The 13,836-nt window shown below is 36.5% G+C and overlaps 1 protein-coding gene and 1 non-coding gene across 8 annotated transcripts in view; both read right to left on the reverse strand.

The window, feature by feature from the left end:
- LOC120626915 (WD repeat-containing protein 44) overlaps positions 1 to 7,576 on the reverse strand; it is a 30,541-nt gene extending 22,965 nt beyond the window's left edge. For all 7 annotated transcript variants that reach the window (XM_039894716.1, XM_039894714.1, XM_039894711.1 and 4 more), the window contains exons 1-6: positions 7,381 to 7,576; positions 6,242 to 6,422; positions 4,765 to 4,871; positions 2,889 to 2,977; positions 2,093 to 2,188; positions 573 to 740 (exon numbers count right to left, since the gene is read on the reverse strand). In XM_039894716.1, the coding sequence (XP_039750650.1) occupies positions 573 to 740; positions 2,093 to 2,188; positions 2,889 to 2,977; positions 4,765 to 4,871; positions 6,242 to 6,422; positions 7,381 to 7,460 (721 nt within the window). In that variant the 5' untranslated portion in view covers positions 7,461 to 7,576. The remainder of the gene's footprint in view (positions 1 to 572; positions 741 to 2,092; positions 2,189 to 2,888; positions 2,978 to 4,764; positions 4,872 to 6,241; positions 6,423 to 7,380) is intronic.
- Trnal-cag lies at positions 3,382 to 3,465 on the reverse strand. Its single transcript has one exon. It is a non-coding gene; the product is annotated as a tRNA-Leu (tRNA).
- Positions 7,577 to 13,836: the final 6,260 nt, after the last annotated feature.

Here is a 13,836-nt window from a genome sequence, read left to right on the forward strand (position 1 = left end):
TGGACGACAATTACATGTGGATGTTTTATATTATAAGATTTCCTTACTATTGGCTACCTGACATTGGCTAATCTGTGTATAGTCAGAAGAAATCTATAGACTAGCGCTTGACCGCCATCACATTAGAAAATGAGTGATGATGCGGCTTAAGACGGAGCGCGCTTGCCTAAGAGGTACCCTATTTCCTCTTGATTTGAAGGAACCTATATTATACGTAAGAAATTATAAATTCCCAATTATTTCCAAATGATGTTGAAAAAGAGCAACTGCTGAGTTTCTTGCCGGATTCTTCTCGGTAGAATCTGCCTTCCGAACCGGTGGCAGAGTCACTACAAACAGACCGACTTGAAGTTTCAAAAGTCCTTATACTACGCCTACTTGCAATAAATTTTGAAATTCTTTACTCCTCTTCGCAATCAACTCACTTCTATATCATACTTTACATGTAATGTAACGCAACGCAACAAAAGTGCCATCTATGTGCCTATTTGAATAAAGAAATATTTGAATTTGATTTAGCTTATAAGACCACCACTTGCTCGGTGGTGGAGGTCAAAAGCATGCAAACGTACTTCGTTTCTTTTTCCTGGGCGGCGCGACGGGACCCGCCACGCTGGCGGGGCGGGGCTCGGTGGGCGCGGAGCCTGACATGGACACGATGGCGGCGGACGACGCGCGGTTCTGCTTCAGACTATTGGCCTTCGTGCTGGCTATGACGTCCGGCTCCGCCATCGCCAGCACTGCGAACAGTAAGATGCCACGTTGCTGCACTGGGAAACATCATATTTTTCCCAAACTTCCTTTTTCCTTATGAAAATTAAGCTTAATTTGCTAAAAAGATCCCGAAAAGCAGGAGAATCTGTGTGTTGTGATTTGTAATTTCTTATATTCCGCAACAAATAGATCTTCGGCAATGTACCCTCTACGCACGTTTCGCTTCTAAAGCGGAGCATCCTCAGGAGATGTCGACTTTACAATGAATAATTAGTAAGTTTTATGATTTCATTTCAACAATGCTCAAATGCATCAATTTGACAACCTTCTTCGAGCTTCGGAATTGCTGTACTGGCTAATTGAAAATCCATATTTGTCCAAATGTTGAGGAGGTTGAGGGCCGATTGGCGCAGTGGGCGACCTTGCTTTTTGAGTCCAAAGCCGTGGGTTCCATTCCTACAACTGGAAAATGTTTGTGTGATGAACATGAATGTTTTTCAGTGTCTGGGTGTTTTTTAAGTTTCATAGTAAATTCATATCCCGTCTTGTAATTAAAAAATGGAACGATCTTTTTCATCACTACAAAACATGGCAATTAAGGAGGTTATTTATCAAAGGTTTTATTGAAATTTTCGAAGTGACTTGCAAATAGAAAGCTGTTTATTGCAAAAAAAAACAAATGTACAATTTAACGAGGTAATTGTTGTTGGTCGTTGTGTTCCTTATTGACTTTATTATATGAAAAAATGAGTTCAAGTGAAGACTTCTTTCAAAAAAGTACTTTACATGTATTGGCAACCACTAAGCATTGAACGAATTACTTACCGAAAACGACTGACAAAATATTTGTAAAAATTTTACTCTGACGTAAGTATTTCTATTCTCGATAATGACTTCACGAGTGCGAGTATTTAACATTGATAGGTTCATCCGACATGGTCGTAGGCACCAATGTTAATTTGTTAACATATGGATAGCAATGTTTTAATCTTTCAAACCGGCAGGGTGGTTACGTTTCTCGCGACAGGCTTGCGACAGGCGTAAATCTAGCGATAACTGCTGTCAAACGTCACTTTTGTTTATTTATTGTATGAAAAAGTGAAGTTTGACAGCAGTGATCGCAAGATTTACGCAAAGTTGTCGCGGGATACGTTATCATCTTGCGGATCCTGTACCTCACAAGTCGCAATTTGTAGTTGAACATTTTAGATAGAACACTGACGGAAAATTTTGAATTAAAAATCAGTAGTACAGAATTTGCGACACTAAAATAAATGATACATGGTCCATTTTACTTTGTCATTACAATGTGTCGATACTCGATAGAGACTCCACAATTACTAGAGTACTTGTGGTAACTAGTTTAGGTATATTTTACCATTTTGTGTCCTATCAGCATTAATAGGTTCATCCGACATGGTCGAAGGCTCTCTGGAGGACGCGGAAGGCGCCATTGTGGATTCGCGGATATTAGCTGAAACAAATTTTAGTTTCGGAAATATTTTTAGTTAAGAGATATAGTTAGCCGTCTGTCCAGCGTGATGATTACGGGCAAATCTACCGTTGGGAGAGGACTTTAGTCTATTGATGTGTAGACTCTTATAAGCCATTGATGATTATTGATGATCAACAGGCGACTTGCCCCAGTAATCTTCGTCAGAATCGGTTCAGCCGTTGCAAAGATTAGTCCAGACAAACAAACAAACAAAATTTGTGTGTTTTGGTTATGCATATTGTAAAAATCCATACTAATAGTATACAGTATAGTACAGTATAGTCCAGCCTAGTAATTTTGATAACCTCCCTGGAACAGTGGCGAGCGCGTGATCTTATTAGCGGACGCAGTTTATAATTTCTGAATTTTCTCTGGTCTCGTGCGTTGGGAGGCTTCGGTGGTTCGGTCGTAAGTAACTAATTACTTACGTAAAGACAAATACGTGCCACCAAGCCATTAAGAGTTCCGGTATAATGCCGCGCAGAAATCTATTAGTGGTAGGTAAAGATTTAATATAACTTCCATACCTTAACAGATTGGCCCGTTACCTTAGACTCTATCGTCGCTTACCACTGGTTTCGATTGCAGTTAGCGGACTTGTAGTGGAATAAAAAAACAGAGTCGCCTTTGTAACGCGGACGAAGTCACGGGCAACATGTAAAGGTAGTAAAAGACTCACAATGAGATTCTGCAGCCCCACTCAGGATTCTTCCAATCCTGCCCAGTGACGTCATGCTCTGGAGACTCATGGTGTCATGTGATATTATCCTAAACGAAATAAAATTACGATGAGAACAACTTTAGAATATGTAATTGTATCATGTGTAGATATGTTCTTGCGAAAAAAAGTATTTAACACTAGTTCGACCCACAACAATATTAGCGCAGTCAGTTTAAAACTTTATGAGATCAGAACCTACATAACACTTGATAGCATTTCGGCTAACTTCAGATTATTTCGACATAAAGAAAATTTGTTAATATCATAAATTGTTAAAATTATGTAAGTCAAAAATTCTGAGAGCGAGGTTTTACCTATTAATGTTCTCAAAGAAGCAGTATGAATATTTGTTAAAAAAAATTCTATAATAACAATGATGAAGTTATTTTACAATAATGAAATATTGAACAATTCATTTAATAATATAATCTGAAAGTAAATAAAAAAGGTTTGTCAGAAGTGGGATTCGAACCCACGCCCACAGAAGTGGACTGCGACCTGAACGCAGCGCCTTAGACCGCTCGGCCATCCTGACTTGCTGATAGACACTTAAAATCACATACAGCTCTTAGTAAAATAGTTCATACTAACATGAACATCGAAAACAGATTTCTCAATTTTAAAAACTTTGAGCAAGCATTCGATTTATTGGAAATTAAATTTATAATTTTTTATAAGACTATCTAACAAGGTATAGGTAAATTAATTTCGTCACCGGCGGTACCATAGCTTGGTGGTAAAGCGCTCAGGCCGAGAGTTACAGCGTCGAAAGTTCAAATTCCGTCGGTTCCGAAATTTTTAAATGCATTTTAAAAATTTATACATTTAATATTTCGTCCAACCGTGTAGGTAAAAAAGCTTTAGTAAATTTACAAAGTACACTTTAATATACAACAGTGAGCAATAAAATTATATAAAATATAAAATTATATGTAGTATGTATGTTCATGTAAGTTTTTTTTTTTGTAACATACTTTATGCACTATCCAATTTCCACTTTTTTATCGGTTTTGTACCCTCAGGTTGCTTTAAAAGATCACTTTTAGTGATAATTCCTTTGCACCCTAGCACTAAGTACTATTACTGTTTTCCATGTATTTTTCCTATTGTGTTGTGTTGCAATAAAGTTTTCTATTCTATTCTATTGTATTCTAAAATCAAAACTAGGTTGCCCTTTTGCTTAAAAGAGATAGAAACATAGATCCCATCATATGTTTACACCTTTGGAATCCTGAAAGAGAGCTATGTAGTGAAAAGGTTGCCAAACCGTACCTTCTACCTAACTTAAACTATATTGTATTTGCATTTTTTTTATCCTCTCCATAAAGTATCCATATTAATAAAAATAAATGTATTGCAAAAGTGTAGCTGTTTTTTGTTACTCATGTTTGGCTCAACTAATGCATAATATTGATGTATATTTGAATACTGGCAGTGTGCAACCTCGAGACGGGTTAACTAAACTAATCTTAGTGAAATTTTGTATAAACATAGCTCACATCTGTTAGGTTGTGGATTTATTGAAATAACTTCACCAACCAATAAACATAAGCCAAATTCACAACTCACAACTCTTTTTTTTTAATTGGAACAACAAACATTATTGTTGCTAAATTGCTTTTACATTGCCGTAGACAAGAGGGAGATAAAACAAAATAAGTAAAACTAGTGAAATGTCATAGATCTATACACCAACTGGAATGACTATGAACAAAGATGTAATAGTGGATTGATACTTAAATGTTTTATTGTTCAAGTATCAAACAACATCATATAGGATACTTTTTGTACTTGTGGTTTGGAAGTAGTGTGTGTATTACTGTGATTTATTTACTTGAATGGATGCTCCGTTGGGACTGACAGAGGGGGGTCTGGTTCATCTTCTTCTTCTGTCTGCATGCATCTTCTTAGCTCCTGAAATCTTCTCCTGCCCTGAACTACCTGCAAAACAACTACAAATACTAAAACAAATCGTTTTGGCTAAGAGACCTTGAGCTTCATTTATTTATTTATAAACAAAAAGTCGATATAAACAGTCGACTTACTAGAAACGGACATAAATCATATCTGAAAAGTACATAAATCCTTTTTGGGGATGGGTATATGTTTTTATAATATGATACTGAAGGTGATATTAGATCTACCTTTACAATAAGTAAGTTAAACAATATATTAAAACACATTTAACCAGTCGCGGTTACTACACTATTGATGAATTCCTTAACAACAAGGCTGCTTGGAAGCAGGCCACTCCGCTCTCATCTCTCACAAAACAGCAAAATTCTAAAGATTGTTAAACTATAAAACAATGTTAAAAAAGAGCACTCTGCTGAGTTTCTTGACGGCTCTTCTCAGTGGAATCTGCCTTCCGAACCGGTGGTAGAGTCACTACAAACAGACTGACTTGACGTTTCAAATTGCTTATAAACTAGGCCTACTTGAAATAAAAGAATTTTGACATTGACCTAGTGATGACATTTATGATAGGTAAGGTTATTTTAGTATTCTAGGGGTAAACAATGTATAAGGGATAATTTTTTTTTATTACACACAAGACTAAAATGTTGTTATGTATGTTGGTAATTTATCCATGGTAATGTGGTTGAATGAAAAAACGGTGTCTACACATTGGGTCCTTGGTTAAATTACCTACACATTACACCATTTTAGATTAGTTAAGAGAATTGTGTTGTTTATCGGTTTAATACTACTACTGCCACACCCAAAACAGGTTGCTACTATCTAAGACTACTATCACAACAGGTGAGATTAAACCTGGTAGAATTGAAGTCCAATAAGCTTTCCTTATTTATCTTTGGTACAGAATCGGAAAATATTAAAAAGATATAATATATACCACTAGCTCCCTGGTTGTACGTGGGAGGTTCCAGGTTTGATCCCCAGAGCATAAGCAATTTTAAAATTTATAATTTCTGAATTTGCTTACTGTACCAACATAGCAATTTAGTGGAACAATGTCGCGTAAAAACCATTAAGGGTATAAGTTTAAAAAACTGCCATAAACCCAACAGGTTAACCTAATATTATCGTGTTGACAGCCGACTGGCGCAGGGGCAGTATCTTAGTACCCATGACACAAGCTATGCTTAATGTGGGGCTAGATGGCGATGTGTGTATTGTTGTAGTGTATTTATTTTTATTTATTTATCGTCACTTACGTATTATGGTAACAAGCAACACTTACAAGCAAGCCAGTAAGTCTGCAGTCAAGGGCTAACTTGTTATGGAATAAAAAAATAAAAAAAATGTTATGTCACACAGACCTAACATTTTAACCTAATCATACTAACATTTTTAACCATATTTCTATCATCCAGAGTAGCAGCAACCGCATTCTCTGTAACTGGCGTGCTGGTAGCACCAACATTTGGTTGTATCGGTGCATCACTTGGTTTACTTGCCGTCCTCTCTTTATCTTTTTCCTTGCAATTACTCTCTGTTATGCTTGTGCTTTTGCATATTGAGGATCTTCTGAAAATAAAATAGGAATTTTTTAATCTATTACAATTGATGGCAATGTGTTGGCCAGTTAATATAAGTAACAAGTGATATAAAGCCTCCGAAACCACATTAAAGCAGTGTTGGGGGTCAATGCTCTAATTTCCTCTTTATACAATTTTGGTTCATCGTCATTATCATTATATCAACCAATTACCTGCCCACTTCAAGGCATGTGTCTCCTCCCACAATGGGAAGGGGTTAAGGCAGCAGTCCACCATACTGGCCAGTGCATATTGGTGTTAAAACTTAATAAAGCAGGATAAAATGAAAAATAAAAAATAATAATATTATTAAAAATTTTAAAGTTTTTGAAACATACTTAAATAGCTGAAAGATATTTGTTTTGTTCTGAGTCTGCTCCTTTAAACGAAACTCCAACCTAGACTAGGTTCAATATAAAAAAACAGGGAAGGAAAATATGTCCTATGAGATTTTAACATTTTGAAAAAGTCACAGTACCAGGCACCTAACTGTTTATAATAAGATTTTCTAGTAAGTATGAGAAATAATATTACTTACTTTAAAGATAAGCACAGAAAAGCGAAAGATTTAGGCATTTGAATGGTATCTTTATCAAAAAAGTATAAGAAACAGAAAGAATGAAAAATATGTCAAACACACTCCTTCACAGTCCTATACTGTCTGAATACAACATCTTGCCCTAAACAGTTACAATGCTGCAACGGTAACAATAATTTGAGGACGTGATCACCTGCCGATGTGTATCAAGGACGTCTATAGCTACCAAAACATCTGTTAATGTAAATACCATGTAGTTAAACTAGTTTTTTGGTCTCGAAAAGTTACGTATATAGTTAATCGCTGAATAAACAATGCAAGGTGCTCGTTCCTCGGCATATGTTTGTTATTATATCAGGTCAATGTAATGTTTCTGGTGAAATAAAAGGTAAATATGCTAAGGACTTACTTCGATCCCTTCACAGGTGTAAATTCTTCAGCGTCGAAAAACTCTTCCGAATCACTGCTGTCACCCATTTTCCTTAACATATGTGATTTGTTGATAAACAGTTTACACTAAATCGATAAAAAAATCACTCTAACATCATTTTTTGGCGATTTATTTACGAAGGAAAGTTGATATCCACTTGTTCTACCATCTTGACTTTTTGGCAAAATGACATTTACAGATTTTTGTCACTGTCAGTGTGAAGCATGACATTCAATGGTCTTTTTAAATTCATAGTCTTATAGCTGCGGACACTAGACTTTGTGATAACAATTAAAAACCAATTGAAATTGATTTATAAAACATAATGTCAAATTATCATAAATATCATCATCATAAATACCGAACTGTTTCCGTGCCTTATGCAATTAAGCTTTATAGAAACAGAAAAGTGAGAAGGTTCAACTGACTCACAAACCTGCTGACTACTAACAATCAATTTCCAAATTGAATGGTTATGTAAATCCCATAGGAACATTTGATTTTCACGGTACGATAAAAAATATCTAATTAGTTTTCAGGACGGCAGCTATCTCAGAGGCAAATTCCATTAAGATAGGTTTATCCCTTGAAGTAAAAATAGGATAAATGTTCAGTAAATCCCGTAAGAATCTTTAAATTTTGTCGTTTAAAAAGTTTCAAATGTCTGTCTCCAGTAGAGAGCAGTGGTTGAGCAGAATATGATTATCAAACAAAAAATTAATTAACTGGCACCATTTCGCATTTATAATATTAGTATGTAGGTATAGTTATTCTTGGTAGATATTTGTATTTAATAAAAGAATATGTTTACTTTCAAATATTTATTCATAATTAATAATAATCATCAATTACATAGAAATAGAAATATTGTAAGGTAAAAAAAATAAATAAATAAATTAGGTACCTAATTTGAATTTTAACGTTTTTGCCGTCGAGTTCCCAAGAAAGTCATTAACCTTTTTCTGAGGGACTGTAGCTGATAACAACCAACTAAAGGGTTTTAAGAACTTCACCGGGGAGCCATCTCCCCGTTGAAGTTCTTACAACCCTTAGCGTAAGCGCAAAAGCTTGCTTGCCATGAGAGAGCCACGAAATTGTACCTCAGCTCGGCTCGAAGTTTCGGACTTTGGCGGACTTTTCGACTTTTGGTTTAGTCCGAATGCCCCGTGACCTTGGCAAGTACCCACGACCTCTCGTCAGGAATTGGGGCCCTCGCCTTCACCGTTGAAGATGCTGTGCAGCCGTTGCGTGTGTGTTACCTAATTGTCGGTAGTTCCAAAGTTACGGGACTGAAGTGGCGAGACCGAACGAGTTGGTACTTGGTAGCCACCCCTACGAGATAGGGGGGACAGATGATGATGCCAAAGGAATACGGCATGTATGGACCAATGAAAATATAAACACATCCTCAGACTGCTCCACAAGCCACTTTCAGCAGAGCGCAGGTTCGATTGAACAATGAAGACGGAAATATTCGTGAAACATGACCCAACCAAACTTACTTATAGGTAAAACAAAGCGTTTTTTCAGCGCACTTCCTACTGTATTCAGTCGAGATCATATTGTGTGTTATTCACACGGAATACGAGCTAAGATAACTCTAATGTCCGTCGGTCACCTCTGTTAGTGATAGCTATTGTTTCGCGCGTCACGGTCGGCGGGGTCCAGACGCAGAGGTGCTGGGTGTCGGTTTTTTTGAAATTTGAAACTGTGTCGACGAACTTTTTGCCTACATCTAGGCGATGGAGCTACCTAAATTTATTTACCTAGACGAATGATAAGATTATAGGTTTACTTCTGACTGTTTTATTCTAGTTGTGAGTATGTTGGACGACGGATAATAATAATAAACTTGTTTCAGCTTCCACACATAAGTAAACTAATGAAAACGAATTACTAATTACATTAAAACTAATTATACACTATATTACAAACTAAATGCCTTATAAAATAAATAAAAAAATAAAAAAGCCTTTTATTTCTTCATACATTTACATAGTTTCATATTTATCCTTAATTTTAAGTATATAAAGTAAAAAAAAAAAATAATAATAGTTATAATAATTAAAAAAAAAAATAAATAAAAAAAAAAGGCTGCTACCTCAGCCTGAGGCTGCAGTATTTGACAACTGCAGCGCTGATTTACAGGTATAGCCTTGATTGGAGTCACGGATTTGCTATTTGGATGATGAAGTCCTATGGTCCAAGGTTCGATGCTCGGGTCAAAGAAATTGATGCATATTGAGTTTTTCTCTAATTGTTTTATTTACCTATAGACGAATAATGGGACTATCGGTTCAGGTTTACTTCTGACTGCCTTATTCTAACCAAACCTAGAGATAGGATAATGGCATAATTACAGCCCCGCAGGGTGATTACGTAATCTTGCAATCACTGCTGTTAAACGTCACTTTTGTTTATTTATTGTATTTAAAAGTGACGTTCGACAGCAGTGATTGCAAGATTTACGCCGGTCGCAAACCTGTCGTGAGATACGTAATCACCCTGCCGTTCCTCGGGCCTACAAGGGCCTATCTCTCGGACGCAAACTCTACATCAACCCATTACAAGCAGGGTCTCTATCAAATTGTCCGTAGTCCACCATTCTAGCCAAGTACGGATTAAATCGTAGACTTTACACGCCATCTCAAACATGATTAGCGTTTCCTCATAACGTTTTCCTTTGCGGTTAAAGTCAGTGATAACTATATTAACTATATTTTTAACTAGCTTTTGTCCGCGACTTCGTCTGCGTTTGATTTTGTTTTTTGATGTTGCATTCAATTTAGTTAGAGTTCTAAAAAAAATAAAGTATTCAGAATCGCTAAGCCTTAAATGAGGGGTTTGCTGCTGTCCGCTGAGGAGTTCTGTCCTCTATCTCCAACCACATTCAGATCTACATAAAGTTTGGGCAAAATTAAACATATACATATTATAACCTCTATAGTACAAAAATAATTATTTAAATCGGTTATAATTTGTCAGAGTTATGGTGTAAAATCGTCAAACACTATCAGCCCCTCTCCCAAAGGAACCGAGCTTAATGTCAACATAAAAAGTATCCTATATTACTTCTAACACTTCCAAGAATATGTGTACAAAGTTTCATGAGGATCAGTTATCTAGTTTTTGCGTGAAAGCGTAACTAACAAACTTACATTGACTTTTATAATATTAGTAGGGATTATATAGAGCCTATAACAGAAAACTGCTGGACTAAAGGCCCCTCCCTGGGGTAAGACAGATCAACCCACCAAGCTGGTAAGACAGAGTGATCGGAGTAGATGGTAGAAGCGCAAAGGACGCTGCTGACCGTTCTCCATAATATATTTTTGGCGCAGCGGTGATATGGTTTCAAGTTGGAGTTCCCGGGTACGATTCCCGGCTGTTGGGAATGTATAATTTCTGAATTTTCTATGGCCTGGCCTGGTGGGAGGCTACGGCCGTAGCTACTTACCACCCTACCGATAAAGACGTGTCGCTAAGCGATTTAGCGTTCCGGTTCGATATTGCGTAGAAACTGAATATAGTAGTACTGTCCTGCGCCGGTACACCAGAAGTTGCAAATCCACAATTTTTTTTCATATACCATTTACTAAATCCCATCTCGGAAAACAAGCGCCTATTATACGTATTTGTGCGAAATACAACGATTTATCTAAAGATATCTAGCATTGATATCTTCCATGACTCACCCACAGCTATTAGAAAAAAACTCACCGAACACTTATAGGTGAGTTACATTTTGTATTAAACATTTTTTTTTTTTGCAAATTAAGTTTATATGACGCTTTGTCAATGCTGTGTGCACTTGTCATTGACGTGCACATCAGTCCATGTGTTCGTGTGTGTGCTATGTTTAAAAAACGTGTAATATGCATGTTGTTAGTGCTCTTAAATAAGCAAATAAATAGTATGGCTTTATTATAACTGCCATCCCCTAACAGTGTATCGCAGTTATGCAGTCAAGGGTTAACTTTAGTGGAATAAAAAAATATCCTTTAGTCGCCTCGTACGACACCCGCGAAGAGAACGGCTGGTGACAAGATTGCTTGGAAGCATCCCTCTCCGCTTTCATCTCTCACAAGATATAAAAATAAATGTCAAAAGTAAAATATAAATTGTTGATGTTGGAAAAGAGCAACTGCTGAGTTTATTGCCGGCTTCTTCTCGGTAAAATCTGCCTTCCGAACCGGTGGTAGAGTCAAACAGACAGACTTGACGGTTCAAAAGTGCTTATAATTAGGCTAACTTGAAATAAATGAATTTTGAATTTTGACAACTGTTTTTGCCGACACCACACGGCAGGCTATGTAATAACTTAAATTAAAAAACATTACATAACTTGAAAAGTTATAAGTGTGTTGCCACGAACACGTTCGAACACTTTCCCCGCGAAAAAAAAATCACCGCACATATTGTTAAGAAACGATCTTTTCCATGCCCTAAAAGAACAAGTTCTCTTTACGCCAGAGTGATCAATTTAGTTCTTAACACTAGCGAAGTGCGAACCTCAGTCAAAACTCCTTCATACTCTTTGTTCTTGGATGTCCAATGCGGTTTCCTCTTACTTGTAATTTATACTTCGTTCGTTAACAAATCACACGAAAACAAATCCAAAAAAATACTAAGATGTTGAGGAGAAGGACCAAGCATCAAACAAAAGAATAGCTGTCTATACTTTAAATACATGTGAACATTATTTTTTAGCAACTGTTAGTAGTAGAAAAGCATTTTTTAAGCCTACATCAGCCGGGAAGTACGTTATGAGTCATTGGTTACCTTGTGCTCGGAATCCTTGTAAACTACGTCACCATTTTTTTCCTAATTCTAACCTCAATAGGCCTTAGCTGTCAAGTTCAACGTAAGAGCAAAAAGTCAACTCATTATACGTAATTTAACAAATATATTACCATTAGTATCTTAATAATTCTCACATAATACGAAGCCTGTCTTGCTTGCTTTAAAAAACATGGGACTTCATCAATTCATTCAATCGGTCGGTCAATTATACATCTTAGACTTCATCCAAAAAATCTTCTGTATTGGTCAGGAATCTATTTGACCGACTAATAGACGGGCGGGCGATGCGGCGCAGTGGGTCGTAAAAAAAGCGGATGAAAGTTTTCATAGGAAAGTTATAAGTACATACGACGAATGTTAACGTGTTAACGCTTGTAGGTACTAATAATAAAGCTGAAGAGTTTTTTATACCTTTTAACGCGCTAATCTCTGGAACGTCTTGTCGTCGCGTCGTCTTGACGCTTTGGTTTAGAAACTATTCTCGCATCTCATAGCTCAATTCTTAAAAAAGGTTAAAGGCTACATCGTCTGATGCCTAACGCTTAGGAGTCGCAAGGCAATGTACAAACAACATACAAACATACATAAACACACTACCCTCCTTTTCGTCAAGCAGTCAGTTAAAAATACTGTTACCGTGCTAGTTGTCAGGGAATTTTCTCCAGTAGGTAACATAAAGTTTCAGCCGAGTTTCAGCTGCTGAGTTGGTAAAAAGTAAATTAAAACTGCATGTAAAACGTCATGCACTGAAATCTACAAAAAAAGGTGTAGCAAATAGCGATACCGCTGAGATAAATGTGAGTGTAACATGGTCAGCGCTGCTTCATTATTTTTAACTACAAACGAAAGAAAGAGACAGCGTAGTCTAAAGAAGTTAGTACGCGGTTAAACGATTTATGTCGATTACATTTTTTTACCAACTTACGGGTACGCTCGGTAATGGATTTCTGTTGTAGATTAATTTCTAAACTAATAATATAATTTGGTAGAAATTGTGCACAATAGACTGGGCACCATAGAATAATAAAACCACCACAGTGAGTCATAAGCTCTCAGTACTTCTGTGTACTACCCCATATTGGTCTGATTCTAAAATGGTGTGCGATAAACATGATCGGAAATGGTCATGACAAATTGAATTGTTCTTTAGTACCGATGATCGTATCAAAACAGACAAAATAAGTAGAAAATGATTTAAGTTCACTTCAAGTTTTAACGACTTGAATTATATATTTATCTGAAATATATATTATATCTCAATCCACACACATTATATACCATTTTAAGCATAAGTAAAATGAGCCTAAAAGCTATGTCATAATTAAGTATACCGCCCAATTCCGCGGTAGCGTTCAAGTTTGCGTCCTACCTGCGACTCATCACAAGACTTGCTTATCCCGACACGTCTTTGAAGGCCTTGCGATCTTAATTATAATTCAGAATTTCATGTGACTACTCAATGTGACTACTGTCCAGGTTCACTTTGTATCTGTGCCAAAATAACAAAACATAAACAAAACTTTTAATTAATTTATGTAAGTTGGTGGTATGTTTGTGCCATGTGGTGAAGATAAACCAGAATGGTGGTACGAGGCAACTAAGGATATAACAGCGAACGGGCAGGAGTCTGAC

Source organism: Pararge aegeria, chromosome 10 (genome assembly GCF_905163445.1).
Source record: "Pararge aegeria chromosome 10, ilParAegt1.1, whole genome shotgun sequence".
In the NCBI taxonomy this organism is placed as follows: domain Eukaryota; kingdom Metazoa; phylum Arthropoda; class Insecta; order Lepidoptera; family Nymphalidae; genus Pararge; species Pararge aegeria.